At 41.0% G+C, this 16,587-nt stretch overlaps 1 protein-coding gene across 7 annotated transcripts in view; it reads left to right on the forward strand.

Annotated features, from left to right (window-relative positions):
* Positions 1 to 212: 212 nt before the first annotated feature.
* NRG1 (neuregulin 1) overlaps positions 213 to 16,587 on the forward strand; it is a gene marked incomplete at both ends in the record, with an annotated part of 175,159 nt that continues 158,784 nt past the window's right edge. For all 7 annotated transcript variants that reach the window (XM_080928756.1, XM_080928755.1, XM_080928757.1 and 4 more), the window contains one exon: positions 213 to 312. In XM_080928756.1, the coding sequence (XP_080784882.1) occupies positions 213 to 312 (100 nt within the window). The remainder of the gene's footprint in view (positions 313 to 16,587) is intronic.

Genomic DNA, 16,587 nt, shown 5'->3' on the forward strand with positions numbered 1-16,587 from the left:
CACTAGAGCAGCCCCGAGCCACCCCAGACGGAGCAGACGCTCCAGGTGATCCAGTCCACGCTGCTCCCGGCGAGCGACAGGCGACGCCCCCGTGCAGTCCCGCCGCTAGCTCTTTCCTCCCGGGGCAAACTTTTCTGCAAGCCCCTGGACCAAACTAGTCGCGCGTCACCGTCGCTCTACCGACTCCGCGTAGAGCGCTCATCTTCGGCGAGATGTCTGAGCGCAAAGAAGGCAGAGGCAAGGGGAAGGGCAAGAAGAAGGACCGGGGATCCCGCGGGAAGCCAGAGCCCTCCGAGGGCGACCGGAGCCCAGGTGAGTGCCAGCCGCTCCGCTGCTCCCAGGCGGGCACCTAGCCCGGTCCCGTGCGTCCCTGCGCAACTCACTTGGCGCCTGATCGGGTCCCCGAGCTGCTGTGCGGGAGCCACCTCCACCTGATGCCCGTGAGCTGCGCGTACCCCGAGACTGCTGGCCGTCCCTCCCTCGGCCCCCGCGTCTATCGCAGAGCCCAGCCCAGGATTGCGGCTCCGATTGCGTGAGCCCTACCGGCTGCGCGTGCCCCGCGGCTCGAGGGCTTTGCGTGGGCCCCGTCTGCCCTCTAGCGAGTAAAGTGGGAACCGGCTCGGGGTCCGAGAGCCTGCGCCCCGCCGCGTGGGCCCGGGCTACGCAGAGGGTGATCGGGGTAAGGGTAGCCTGGGCGCCCGGGCGTCGGCACGGTGGGCGGAGGGAAGCAGTGGACAAGCCTCGGTGCGAGCCTAGGGTCGCCCTGATTGCGTGCGGCGATAGGGAAACCCAGAGCAGCTTGAGAGGGATTCCTAAAGGTCAGCGAAGCACGCAGATCCCGACCCGGTGCCAAGAATCAGGTCGGCTCGGAATAAATTTGGCTTTAGCTGTTTACGTTTTCAGGGCTACCCGGATAAATATGGCTAGTTTAGTTTCCCAAAAGTCGTCAGAAAGGAACAATTTACCCCAGTTTTTGAACCCCACTGCTTACTGGTTATATATGGAATGAAAAGGGGGGGGGGAGTTAAGTTTTTTGTTACCCGATCTTTTTAATCCACCATCAGAGCACAATGTACATGACAGTCCCACCCTAGATATCCCCAGGAAAGGCTATTGCGCTGACTTGGTCAAAGGAGGCACGAAAGGTCGCCTGTGACCAAAACTTGTCAGAGTCGCTAAATAGGTGCTTAAGGGGTGGCGCATGAGAGGGTCTTTACCCTCCCTCTGCAGTCCCCCATGGTTGATCTGGATGCCTTGTGCCTCTTAGAGCATCCCCAACACACACATTAATGAAGAACTTCAGGGAAATTAACCACTCCTGTGCAGTCTGTGCCTAAAGGAGATAAGCAGGCATATCTGCTCCGTGCAGGAAGAAAACAAACCCGAATTTTTTTAGTAGGTTCCTTGGATTCGCTCAGCATTTCAGAACCTGGATTGTTGGCAGAGACCCTAAGCAAGGTTTAGAACAAAACAGAAACTGAACAGAGAGTAATTGTTTAGCCACTGGCTGTTCGTTCTTGTGCTTGCATAAAAGACACTGCCGATCAGTTTCACCTTAATTACCCCGCATGAGCCTTCCTGAAGGTGGACGGATGTCTTCCTAATATTTACTGTACATTCTGGGCAGGGCTGTGGGTTAATAGCATCATAGGATGTGAAAGAGGCCCAGGACTGTACAGATATAAAGGACTTTCTGTCTGTCTTGTCGCCACTTGTAGCTTTTATTTTACTTCAGTTGTTTGCAAGGGCTGCTTATATCAGTGACTTTCAACCTGTGGGTCGAGACCCTTTGGGTGGGGCAAAGAACCGTTTCACAGGAGACTCGCAGCAGTAGCAAAATTACAGTTTCTAAGTAGCAGCAATATAATCTTCTGGTTTGAGGAGCTGAACTGAAGGGTTCAGGCATTAGGAAGGGTTAAGAGCTTGGATGCTCTCCTGACTTAAGATGGGGTGATGGTTTGACTAGCGTCTCTTTCGGTAGCAAGCTTATCTCTCAATAAGGGCTCAAGTCTACAACATACCTCAGATGTTTTAGTGAAGGCAGTGGTTCAGGTGGGGAGAGGATAGGAGAAGGCTCTGGGCTGTCTGCAGACCGGACTCACCAGGTGGCATCTGTCTCAGGACTACCTGATGTTCTTAGTGAAGTCTAGAGTTTCTTTGCTGGCTTCCTGTGATTCTCTCTAAACCAGACTCAATGATATTTCCCCCCATTTCCTAGAAAAAAAACTCGGGATGTTGTCTGTGGGCTAGATTTTAGTTTGTTTCCTATCATACTATGATTGGGGCTTGAGGGGTGGATGGAGGGACACTTTGCTCCCTCCAGAGAACTTTTTACCCCCATTAGGATACTGTCAACAGATTGAGCCAGATTAAGAGTATTCATTTGATTTGCAAATGGTCGCTTAGAAATTTGTGTGATATAGAAATACAGGGCATTTTATAGTCCTGCTTAGGACATCACTGTTTCTGCCTCTGCTTTGTCCTGTTCCCTTCTCCTGGTAAATTCCAGTCTGATTGTCCTTGTTGAAGAAGACGAGTAGCTAACAGTCACGGTGATACGTGGGGTAAATCCACCGTCCTTCTGATTCTGGATCTTTCCTCTGGCCTGTGAGTTCATGGAACCATCAATAGCCTTCCCGTTTGCCATGGAGCCAAATTTAGGATTTACAAGGACAGTTCTCTTGAATTGTTCCTGGGTTGGTGACCTTCAGTGCAAAGTGTCAACCTTTCCTTAAAGCAGCCCTTGGAGTGCTGTGTGTGTCCCTGGTGATGCCCTGCTGAGCTTTATCACATCAGCTTTGCCACAGCCGAGACAACTGAGGATACTAAGCCCAGCTGTGGACTTTATCCTGTGCATAGCTATGTTGGAGGGAACTCTTCAAGAGAAAAGCACCTTTTAAACTGCTATATGGACAGACGTAGTTGATGGCATGTGGTGTCCTGGCTGTGTTTCCTCTCTGCATCTTGATGTAATTAACAAACACTGAACTGCACACTGTTGTGGCTGCAGATGTTCAATAGAATTATTATCTATTCTGTAATAATGGCTATCATAGGTCCCATGGCCTTGAGATCCTAGATTCTTCTTTGCTCAAAATAAGGAACCTCGGCAAAACCTTGGGCTTTGTGTCACAGGTCAGTGTATCAGGGGTCCCATAATGTCCTGAGTCCCCTGCAAGCTGGCCCTCCCAGATCCTGCCTCGACTGATTCATTCAGCATAGCATTTCCCTTTAGAAGCCTGGATTACAAAACTAGTTCTTCTCTTTATTCTATCAATTTACCAGCTGGCTTGAGACCTTCCTTAGGATTGCTGATGCTTTTTATCCTCTGTACAGTATTCTTTTTGTTAGTGCTTTGACTCTTAAATGACCTGTAACAAATCTGTTATTGTACCTGTTTCAGATCTAGAACTGTTATGTGCTATTCTTTTTTTCATGCCTGGCGGAAGGGGTATTTGAGTGGAAAGCTTAAGAATCTAAGTGTGCCTAATAGTTAGACGAGTGGGCTGTGCACGTCTCAAATGACATCATCCACCTGTTTCCTTAACTAAATGGCTCCAAAGGCTGAAGTCCCTGTAAACATTCTTGGAAATAAAGTGTCCTGTCACTAACAGGCCAGTCTGTGTTTACAGAAGGAGGAGGAATGTCCAGTGATCTGTTTCAACCTGGTTACTTGTAACTGCTTATATTATGTAATTATTAAAAACATTAAAGATTATTTACAGAACAAACCGGGGCTTGTAAAGATCTAAAAACAGCAGGAAGGGTGAGGGAAGGAGCTTGGATACTGCTTTAATATATGCAAAATGACAATGATACTAGTGAGAAGGTGGTGAACATACATGCATTTATATATGCACATGTGTCTATGTACTTACATATGCACATGTATATGTAGATATAATATCAAAAAGCCTTAGGCCATCAGGTGAACATTCGTTCCCAGTATCCTCAATCCTTTTCTATTCAAAGCAATGAAAATGACTGTTCATTAATTAATGGAGATTCTGTTAATGTTCCAGGCAGTGTATTACATGCATTGTATATCATATCGTTTTTAAAACAGAACATTCGAAAGTATTCTAGCATTAGGCAGGACTAAGTCCTAGCCCTTAGTTTTTTTAGACTGCTTGGATGTAAATTCTAGTATCACCAAACACCAGTTAGCTCTAAATTCATGGGAACATTCCTTAATCTTTCTGTGCCTAAGCTTCCTTTTTTTTGTAAAGTGGAGATAATTCCTGACTCTCCTGGGTGTGAACAAGATAACCCAGGGAAGCACGTTGACTATTGCCCAACAGGGAATCAGTGCACTGTGACTACAAGCTTTCTTTATCAGATAACTCAAGGAAAGGATTGTTTGCAAGGATGTGTGATATAATTTTCACAATTTTCCTTTTATGGGAAGGAAAAGTCAGTGCTGACCGCGGGCTAGAGTAGATATAAATATTAATATGCACTACCTGTAAAGATAGAGAAAAGTGAGCACATCAAGTTTCATAACTGCATATATGTATTATGAAAACATTGCCGAACTCAATATAAATATTGAAAGTAGACGGAGGTGCAACAGGATTTTATCTGGCAGGAAAATGTTGAGGTTTCAAGCTGCAAGATTTTGAAACCCGATCCCTTTTCTGGCAGTGCTCTGAGAGTTGCTGTTCAAACCTCCTTTTGTAGTAAAGACTATGTAGTTGCCTTCTCTCTTGGGACTTGTGTAAATTACAGCCACGAAAACACAAAGTATGCATCATCCTGTCCTGTGTTATCTTTCTCAGGAGTGACAATGTTGAGTTCATACACCTTGGCGCAGGTGCTTTGAAATAGAAGTGAAACAAGGAATACAATAAATCCACATTTTTCAGTGTTTGCTTCTTTCCCTGCCTCACAACAATGACTGTATGTCATGTTTCAGATTCGGGGAATAGAAGTGTTTCTTACAGATATTACCTTTTACCAAAGAATCCAGTTAAGTTGGATTTTGACAATGCTGATAGTTTAGTGGCTTCTGTCAGTAGAGAAGTCTCACCATGTTTTAGTATTTTGGGGGGAGTTATCAAATTTGCTCCAAGAAGTGATAACTGCACTTCTCTTGGTTGGTTAACCCTGAAATGCTGACCCTTGAAAATAGAAGAAAAAAAAAATCCCACATTACATTGTATTATTTTACTTTATTTTTACCAAGGGAAAAACATACCTACTAAGTATACTCTTAATATGCAAAGAGCTAACTTCCCCTAAACTATCAAGTGGTATTCCTGCCCATCCTAATTGGTTTTTGTATCATCATGAGTTTAATTGACTGAAATGAGAGAAGATAAAGCGAGCTGCCGAAACACCAACAGATGTCACTGTTTGTTGCTTTAGAAGATGTGTCAGGAAAACAAACAAACAAGAAAACCAAAACAGCCAAACTACCCACCTTACTTCATTCCGTTTACTAGCCACGAAGCTAGCTAGTCTTAAAAGCTTGTTAATTTAGGTCACACAATACTCTTTTGTTTTCAAAGCTACAATTTGTTTGTGAATAATCACATATCAATCTGTTTCTTGTGAATATTAAAAATATCTTGCAAGCACAAGACCTCAGTGTGCTCTCTAGAGTACACACTAAGAACAGCTTGATGGTGTATGCATTGTCACTCTCACACTGGGGAGGTGGAGTCAGACAGGTCCACGGGCTTTCTGGCCAGCCAGGGAGAGACTGAACAAAAATCTATATGGCCCATGAAATCTGTGTTCTGTCCTCTGCGTGCCTGCCCGCACGTGTGCATGCATCCCTGTACACACAAGAGTGTGAGCAAGCACAAATGTCTCTGCATTAAATTCCTCCCCCAGGAATTCAGAATGTAGGTAGAAAGTTGGCTGATCAAGGCTTTTGGAAAAGAAATTAGCAAACTTAGTTGGGAACTTTGTGGTATATTGGCTGGGTTTCTCTTGAGTTTCAAACTGTAAGTGACGCCCATTTCTCATGTCCTCTTGAAGACTGGAGTTAAGTTTATTTTTGAGGCAGGTCAGGTATTCTCCAGTTTCTTTCATCTTAGGAGTGACACCTTATTCTGGCCTCCAGAGGGTGCTCCGAGAGCATTGTACTGCTAATCCCCAAAGAGGACTTCTGCCTTTTCCTTTTTTAGTTTTTGCAGTATTCTGGGCAGAATGGTAAAACGAACAGTGCCTTGGTTTGATCAAGGTTAGCTGATTGGGACAGATTTCTCACCCCACCCCCAACTAGTGAGCACCTCTTTCCCCTAACTAGACAATAGCTCCAATTCCTGAAGAATCTGCATCAGGATAGTCTGACTTCATAGTGCTGGTCATTTGGTCATTTGGTCAGGATAATTCTCATTGGCACTTTTCTCCAGAAAGCCAATCATGCACAGGGTCTGTCTAGGCACTCCCTGTCCAGCTAAATGCAAGTGGTACTCAGGAGGAAGTTCAGTTATATTTAACAGTTTTCACCTTGGCCTTGGGGAAACTCCCACGTTGAACAAAAGCTATTCGCCATCAGATTTACTTCTGTCGTTTCTTCAGACACAGAGGCCAGCTGTTCTGCTGAAGAATGCTCCTTCGACATACACATTTCCAAAAACCTGTTAGAGTTGTTCCTGAGGCTGTCGTTCAAGTGGTAGAGTAGCCTCAACCCATAACTCCTTACTTAGGGGTTTCCCATTCACAACGGTTCAAAGATTTCCTTTCGATTTTTATGTGCGTCTATATCTGTGTATGTGCACTTGGATGCAGGTGCCCATGGAGGCCAAGAGAGAGCATCAGGTCCCTTACAGCAGGAATTATGGATGTTTGTGAGCTGCCAAACATGAGTGCTGGGAACCAAAGTCTGCAAGCTGCCTTAACCACTGAGCCATCTCTTTAGTCTGTTCATGATTGTGTCTACCCTCTGCTGTCTATATCTACCCTGACTCCCACATTGTATTTTTTTTATAAAGGGTAAGACAGTTTTCATTACTTGTTGCTGGGAAGGAACTATTACTAGGAGGAACAGCCTTTGCTCTGCCACAGTGTCCCAAGGCTTTCTTTCCAGTTCCCAGCTTCAATAGGAAGGCAGCCGAGTGTGCGGCAGCTGTCCAGATTTGCTGCAATGATGCTGGAGGAAGGGAATGCTACTAAGCTGAACCATATGAAATTGTCAGTTTTATAGGTCATGCATGGCTGATTACGCTCACATGTCACAGAGTTTGGTATCAGATTCTTTTCTTTTTAGTAATTTGACTTTATGCTTTGTATATTATCTTAATAATGTGGTAATACTGATAACTTTGAAAGTACCTTAGAAATTTCAGTAATGACATAGGATTAAAGTCACTCATAAAAGCTACACTAGGGGATAATTGGAGAAGCAGCATGTTCTGCAGTTGATACATTAGCCTCCTCCGATAGCCACAGAGGATGAAGTCACTAAAGTTACAGGGATGGACAACTAGCAGTTTTGACATTGAGAAAAAGAGTGGCAATTTTGACTGCGAAGTAAGTTTTGTTTACCTTATTAACATACTTTTCATGTATATATATTTTTTAATGATATACTTACATCAGATTGGGTTTGCTCATAGCATCAAGTGCAGATGTATTTCCTGATGTTTACAGTTATTTATACATTCTTTACAAACTATTTATTTGATCTTACATGTATGTGTGTATCCTGAGGGTCTGAATGTTCATTCCAAGTGTGAAGAAGAGTTTTAGAAGTTAGAAGAGACGTCAAAACCCCTGGAACTGGATGGTTGTGGGCTGCCACGTGGGTACTGGCAACTGAACCTGGGTCCTCCATTAGAACAAAACCTGTGCTCCTAATCACTGAGCCATCTCATATTTTTATAATGTGGCTATATTTATAAAGTGAAAGTTCAGGTAAAGCCTGTTTTAAAACTATACTCTTTTGTTCGCAAGTCATTGTACTCCAGATGGCCCAGTTATGGAGTCTAAAGTTACAGTTATAAAGAACAACACAATATCTTTAGTTATACCATAATGAACCTAAAGCCAGTCCATCAGACGGAATTTCTACATTCCAGTTCTGAGAGCTTGGGATATAGAGTTGTAGAGTACTCACTCACATTTCAATTTTGAGTTTTTTTTTCAAATAAATATAATTTGAAAATATGCAGCAAATGCTTTGAATGTTTTAATTCTCTTAAAGAAGTTACAAATTGAAAGTTGAAATTTCTACATATGTAATAACTTACACTTCAGTTTGGCTTCAGATAAAATTTGAATATTAATTTTATTTTTAGAATTTTTTAACGTTTGTAGGAAGGATTTGTTTTTATTTTTTGTGTATGTGTGAGTGCCCGTTTGGACGGATGTATACCACATGCGTCCCTGATGCCTCTGGAGGGCAGAAGAGGGTATTGAATCTCCCGGAACTAGAGTTACAGGTAGTTTTAAGCTACCTGATGTGGGTGCTGGAAACTGAACCTGGGTCCTCTACAAGAGCAGCAAGTGCTATCGACCACTGAGCATTTCTCCAGCCTAACCCTTTTAAGAAGGCTACATAGGAAGAATGTCACTCATTTAAGGTTTAAAGATGCCACCCAAAACCTCGGCCAGTCCTAAACTCAGAACATCTCAGTGACATGCTATGTGGTCAGAATGAATAGTCCGGAGTCATGGAGATTTGCTTAGTTTTGTAACAAGCTCAGTATCAATTACATTTTGCATCATCCAACACACAGAAGGAAGAGGAGGAGGAGGAAGAAGAAACAATAACAACGACAACTATCAGTTGAAAAAAGTACCTTTTTATTCTCTTTCTCCTGAGTTAATTAGAATGAAGCAATGGTATTTAAAAAAAAAAAAGAAATCTCCCGATTTTATACATGAAAATGTTTAACTTAACTGTTTCATATGTTATTTATTTCAGAATTCTCCCTTGACTGTAGTTATAAAGAAATTGCAGCTAATATGTAAGGTCACTAGAAGGGCATCCAGAGCCAAAGAATAGGAGGTGTCAGATGAAAGGCATTTAATAGAAAACTGTCATTCACAGCAAGAGCACTTTCCTGTATTGATAGAGCTCATATGCTGTTATGTAATGTTACATTCAACTTTTTGTCCTTTCAAGTTTGTGTGCACTTGGAAAGTTTTCTAGCTGCTGCCGCCTATGTCTGTTTTTCTCTGCCTTTCTGGGTTCCTTGGGCTTTCTTTCATCCACCCATGAGGACAATGAGGGCTTGGTCATCTTCTTTAATAGTAACTGACATAATTTCAATTCAAAATAAGAGGAGTTATATTGGATGCAGCACCATATAATTTCATACCCGCCGTGTGATAATTTGTATTAAGTTCAACAGAGTTATAATATTTTTATTGCTCTCTCTTTCTCTTTTCTCCATTTTCTTTCCACTTCTAACCTGGAGGGTTTACTTTCTTACTATGAGTTAATACTACATTAAGGATTATGGGTAATAAGAGGATTGTATGTCTTTATTATTTTTATTATTTCATGCAGACTTCTGGATACTAGCCATTTGTAAACTCAGTTGGAGTCAGTATGAGGCTAAAAACATGAACTTGTAGTCTACAGTTCATGCAAAATCTAGGACAGGACATTTAATTATAATTAATCATAATTGAATAACTCTTATAAGCTTGAATGATGTTTATGCTAAATAACATAGTTTTAATTCTATCAATCCATTAGCATGAAGTATGGCTGATAGTGTTTTACATCCATTTATTTATTCATGTGCACATGTATGTGTATGTGCGTGTGTGTGCAAAGGTGCATGTTTGTGTGTGTGTGTGTGTGTGTGTGTGTGTGTGTTGGAACTTGTGAATGAACACTTGCTACCTTGAGTGGAGTGGGAAGGGGACAACTTGTGGAAACTGGCTCTCTCTCTCTCTCTCTATCACATGGGATCTAGTGATCTAACTTGGGTTGTTAGGCACGGCAGCCAGCACCTTTTCCAGAGAGCCATCTAACAGGTTTCTACATTTTAAATTCACATCTCCATGTTCTGGGAGGCACTGAGAAATGAAATCCCCCTTGAAAGAATATTCTTGAATTCACATGCTTGTGTCCCCAACCCCACTTGTGACAATTGATCCAGTCGTGTCCACTCAGGGACAATATTGACTCTTGTATCAGTCTAGAGTTCAGCAGATTTTGTCTTCTTCCAAGTTTGTCTGTCCTCATCACCCTAAAGTAAACTCCTCTTACCTGCAGGTGCCCACTACCGTTCAGCAGTCTAAACAAAACGACCTTGCAGCGTCCCTGTGTGTGTGTGAATGTGTGGACATATACACATAGTGCTGGAAACCAGACTCTGGGCCTTGAACATGTTAGCTAGAAATCATTCTGCTGTTGCATTAGGCTTTTGCCCAGTGCCTGACAGTTCTTGTCTTTGAGTCCAACCTGGTACCATAAGGCTGTCATCCCAGTGACTCAGAAAGCTGAGGCCAGAGGAAGGCATATTACAGATCTACCTGATCTACCAGTGAGTTCTAGGTCCACTTAGACCTTATCTCAAAATTAAAAATAAAAAAGAGGGCTGGGGACAGTGCAGTGGCAGAACGCTTGATTTATGGGCACAAAGTCTGGGGTTCTCCAGTACAGTCTTCCCCTCAGATTAGTTATTTTTGTGTACAGTGCATTATAGAGCAACACCTCATGAAATACTGGCTTTGAACAGTTCCCATCAGATGTTTTGGTGACACATCAGTGCTAGTGTGGCTTAGATGCTAGTTTTAGGAAGAAGGAAAACCTGGTTTAATCCTGACTGTGGCAGGGCTTTCGTTGACCATTAGAACAGAACAATGATGATTAATGGACAAGGTCCTGGCTCTGTCTCTGATTGTTTGGTGTGAGTCAGACATGATTCGTCCATATCATGTCTTGGGTCCCACTTCCACATTTACACATGTGAACAGTAATCTATGAGATTCATGTTCCAGTTCTGGGGTTAAGGTGTTATATTGTGTTGGATGTAGAACCAAGAGAAAATGTCAGTTTTATTTAAAACACCAATTTTATTAATAAAATATACTTTTTTTTCTATCTCTTTTCCTCTGTGTTCTTACTTCATGCAGTTACCAGTGTTTAAGCCCATAGGAGATAACTTTATTAACACTGTATGTCTTTTTACTGTCCCTTATGCATAGAGATTCTTGGTAAGTAATTGTACTAGCACCATCTATGAAATACGTTTTTGGAATATTGGTGAAGGTTTTATATAAATATATAATGCATTCATACAAAGAGCAGCCAGGGATTCTTAATTTAAGGTACTGGATGAACTTTAGGATGCATAGATAAACTCCTTTTCAGGTGGTCCAGGAGCCAGTGGTAGGTGTTGTCTTAATAGATCAGTCCTGTATTGCATGCGTTACATTTGTGATGCGTGTAAACATTTCTACATCATTTCTGCCTCTCCATCTGAACCTATGGCTCCTCCATTGTTCCACTTCTTCCTTCTCAATTTATCACTGCTTCTTTAATAATGTGTAAATGTATATATTCAGATATATGCTTGTACACACATACACACATATATATCTACATCTATCTATAATTTACATATTTACACATATATACTTATATCTACATATATGTATATGTGTATATATATATACATACCACACACTAGTCTATTTAATGCTTATCATACGGACATGTGTCCAGGGATGACCAATTAAGATTATATAGCTTATACAAGACTTTGTTCCTGAAGGAAACTGTTTCTCCCTTCGGCAGCCATTGACTCCCCCTATAGCTTGTCATCTTGTTCATGCATTTTAAATGCATATATCCATATTCTTAATTTTTCAAAATATGTGATTATTATTTTTCATATATATAACAATTCCATTAATAACTTCCCTTGGTTTGAAATCGAGAATAGTATATGGATAACTGTCTTGCACACAGTGCCTAGTACTCTACTCTGTGCATGGGTTTTTAGAGTAAATGAATGAAACTAATATATATATATATATATATATATATATATATATATATATGATTTTGTTTACATTTCTGTATGTGTTATATATTATATGTACATATATATGTATGCATGTATTACTATAGGCTATTTCCAGAAACATAAGAATAAATGACTATATTCTGTGAATTGCTTTGCTAGTCATTTTATTGTATTATCAGGCATAGTATATTCATTGTCTGAAGTAGATTTTCATTAGTGTAGTAAGTAGATCATAATTTTGTGCATATGCACCAGATCTGCTGCAATATTCTTTTAGTATATTCTATATTCTCTGCTATTAATAAAATAGAAATATGTTGACACTAAGGATAGCATCACACTGTCAACATTTTCTATTTAATCTCTACTCAGAAGTTTTACTTTTAATTTTTTGGTTTATTTGTGAGATTGTATTTTAATTACACACCTTTCTCTCTTCCCTTTCCCCCCTCTAGACCCTCCCATATTCCCCTTTCCAATCTTCTTCAAATTTGTGGCCTCTCTTTCTCATCAATTATTATTACATGCATGTATTTCTTTAATAACTAAAAAAGGGAGGGTCTGCATTGAGGCTCATGAGATGGTAGATTTTTATGAACAGCTATAACTTCAGTAATACCAAAAATTATTACCATCTATTTCTGGGAGAACATATTGATGGCTTATATATTGTCCTCAGAAGGATTAGATGAAATACAGAAAACAGGTTGTGATTATGACTTGTAGTGAGGTCACCTTGCCCCTGGACGTGGACTCCTCCCTGGGGAAACTGCTTGTGTATTATCTATCTACTTTGGGAAAAATTATACTTATAGGAATTATGAAAATGAGCTGGTGGGTTTGTCAGGAGAAAACCAATTATTTGAATGCGGAGTTGAATGGAAAATGAAATACATGCTTTTCCATATATTAAATTCAATAGGAACAGGAGACTTGAGTCCTGAGGATCTGATCTTTTTTTAAAGCATGTTAATGACATTGTGTGTCCTAGTTGTCCTCAATCTGACAGAAAGAGTATCTGTAGAAAAGAATTACTCTATTGTGATATTTGGGGGAGAAATAGTACATTTTAAGTGTTTTATTCGTTATATTTTCTGCCCATCAAAAGAGACCATGGTCCATTTCCAGAAGGCAAGAGAGACAAAAGCCAACACCTTTCTCAGGGAGTGGGAAGAAGCTAAGGGAGGGAGCGATATGGTGCCCAATTCACAGTCTCCAGATCTGATGGGTATAAGATCTTTGTGGGATAGATAAAGACCTCTAACTTGGGCAGTGCAGGAGAAAAGCATGTGACTTCCCACGGTGTTCAGCCACTTACAGAAGAAATATGGAGCCTTAGGTCCTTACCAGTTTCCTCTTCATGAAAGCCCAAATTTTGCTTTTTGAGAAAGAGGCCACATTCTGTAAAAGAAAAGGTGCTTTCATGGTTGACTCCATTCTTTCTCATGCACCGTGACACAGGAGAAAACCACTAGCTTCAGGGAAAACTTTGTAGTCTGGGGATGATACTCCACAGAGACAGAGGCCATTGGACCTGGTCTTGCAGGACATGGATTTGGAAATGTAAGACATGCTGTTTGTAAAAACTTCAAGGTGCCTGTGCCTCTGACATGACAGAACCCAGCAGAAGAGATGTTCCTTTTGTGCCCTTTTATATAGGAGATTTTTCAAAATGACGGCCAACTTCAGCACAGGCGCGTCATTACCACGTGCACATGTGCACATGCGCAGTTCTATGGACAGGTACGGTTACTTCTCTTGCTCAAGACACAGATGAATCAGAAAAAGAGTTCATAGTCCTAAGTTATCTTACAAGTCTTCGCAAGACAGAGATCACTCTGAATGATCCCCAAATGCTTTGCTGGTTATCTTAGCTAACTATAAAAATTTCCCATAGTGATCTATAAGAACCTAGTACTTGATTATGTACAGAACGGCTCTTTGTTGAACAAAGAACTGTCCTAAGTCAGAGCATATTGGACACTAAAAGCTTCTTTCTTATCGCTGATGATTTTATAAAAAAAAACATTTTATGTTATCCTGAAAAAAAAAGTGAAATAATTACGTGTTGATTTTGTGGTTTAGGTTCTGAGTATCAAATTCGCACATGCTCAAACATGTGGTTCCACAGTTTTTATGGTCGTACGCTTCATTTGCACTTGGTTTCAGTGGAACCGGAAGTGCAGCAGAGCACAGTGATTGAATGCAGAGCTTCCTGGATTTGCTCCCAGCACCTTAACACACAGTATTAATAATTACAACTAACAGTTATAATTGACCAGAGCTGCTTTCTAACGTGGTAGATTTACCTTTCTATAGGACGTCTTCCTATAATTACTCCTTGAAATGAGATTTCAGAGCTTGTACAAATTCTGAACTATTAAACCAGACATTAAGAAGTGTAAATAACCTATCATTCCCAGATGGTAGGTTAGAAGAATTTTTGGGTGGTTTTAGGAACACACGTTAGTATCTTTTATCTCCACGAGATTTAGTGGAGGCTGCAATTTCCCCAGAGTTAACTTTTCCTTACACAGTGTGATGCCATCAGAGGCCAGTCTGGAGCTGGGGACATACTTTGGAGTGTAGAGGTGTTTGTTACCTGTTTGGAACTGTCAGTTATGACAGTACTATGCTATCACATCATTATAGAAAATGTCAGCGCAGGTCACCAGGCCCTACACTGACCAATCATTATTTTGTGGCTTAAATTTTCATAGTTTATTTTTAAAGCTCGCAGGATGCATTAATTAGTGCTCAATGGTTCTGCCCAAGGAATAGGCATTAGAGGGTTTTTTTTTTTTCAATCTAAATTCTTACTCATCCTGAAGTATTTTTCGTTCCATCTTGTCTTATGCATTTAGAGCTAGCTAAGAGGTAAGTGCAGTGTAAAGAGCTAAAACTCGCAGATTATTTTGTACATTATCTGCACATAATGTTTGCTATGTTATCAACTTTACATAGATATATGCAGCAGTCATTCCCAGCAAATGACGTAATCTTCATATTAAAATCCATCCAGTAGTGTTACTGCCAGCTGTGAACTGGACACTCCTAAAAAGAGGGACCCTCAAATGAAGAATTGCTTTTCTTGGATTGGTCTGTGGGTCTGTGTATCAGGAAGTTTCTTAGTTTCTAATGAATGTAGGAGGGTCCAGCACAGTGTGGGCAGTGCCATCCTGGGCAGGTGGATTTGGACTATATAAGAAAAGGAGCCAAGCAGGGAAGCAGGCCAGTAAGCAGTATTCCTCCATGGATTTTACTTAGGATCTTACCTCCTGGCTGACTTGATGGTCCCTGATGATGAACCCATAAGGCAAATAAGCCTTTTCCTGTCCAAGTTGCTTTTGGTTGTGGCTCTTTTACATCAATGGAAAAGGAAACAAACACACTACTTAAACACGAAGTTTCTATGTATGCCATTGGTTTTGAGTGTTAGCACTAGATGGTAACCTAAGTGGTCATCTGCTTGTGTGATGATGGTGATGGGGATGGTGGTGATTATAGATAACAAAAGTCTTTGGGTACAAGAACATGGGTTCCAGAATTAGAACCCAGCCCTTTGGATTTCAGTACAGAGATTTAAATTATTATAATATTATGGTTTTAAATCTAAGGTTAATTCTGGATATGAATTTACTTTCTAGTAGTTTGGGCATATTAGTCTTTTAGAAAGAGACATGGATTCCCATGTCATCGAGTAACATCTTGGGAGACATCGATGATATGATTTTACTTCAATACCAGCTGTAAATTTAAGTCAACCACACCTTTGTATCTTCCTGTCCCTTGTTACAGTTTCTTACACAATATAGTGAATTCCTTCGGAAAAGATGGCCACTGAAGTCATAATGTCACAGGATGGAAGATGATGGTATTAGGTGTGCTTATGGGGTTCCTATGTGCTGTGAGTGTGAGCTGCCATAAGACTCTCAAAGCCCTTCTTCATGCAGGATACCCTCAGACTGAGAGAGAGATGTCTGAGTTTCTATAGATGGTATTCGTCAGAAACAGTATTCTCATCCAAGAAAGGCCAAGAACCTTTGCACCTGGACAGCTGCTGAGTCACTCTTAGAAATGTTAGCTACTGACCAGCCACTGATGGATATGCAAGTTACAACCAACAACCCAACAGTCAGAGATTTTATCCTCTACCACTCGTTTTGTAGGGTAAACGTTCAGTTTTTACTGGGTGGACTTATTATGTATCTTAGTAGTTAGGTTGTTACTGCTACTTTTATTATTGTTGTTGCTGTTATTATTATTATTATTATTATTATTATTATTATTATTATAAAAGCTTAGTAGGAATGAGAGATGCAATAAATGTTTGCCATAGTTATTTACTTCTGGCCATTTGGATTTGGCTAATATACCAAAACAAAAGAAGACTTGGCATATTGTAGGTTATGTCTGGGCCTCGAATGGAATTTTCCCAAGGAATAGAGGGAATGAGTCTTGAGGTTGGAGCTTCCCAGGATACTGGCACTCTGTGGGTTGTAGCACAGGGAGGAGCTTTGCCTTGAGGATAATGCAGCTCCTTTGAGGCTAGTAGAGACACATAGAGTTTGCTGACTCATGCTCAGCCAGCTTCATTAATGAGGGAATTAAACAGTGGCTAGAAAGGGACCGAAGAGTCCACTGG

Source organism: Micromys minutus (genome assembly GCF_963924665.1).
Source record: "Micromys minutus genome assembly, chromosome: 14".
NCBI classification, from domain to species: Eukaryota; Metazoa; Chordata; class Mammalia; order Rodentia; family Muridae; genus Micromys; species Micromys minutus.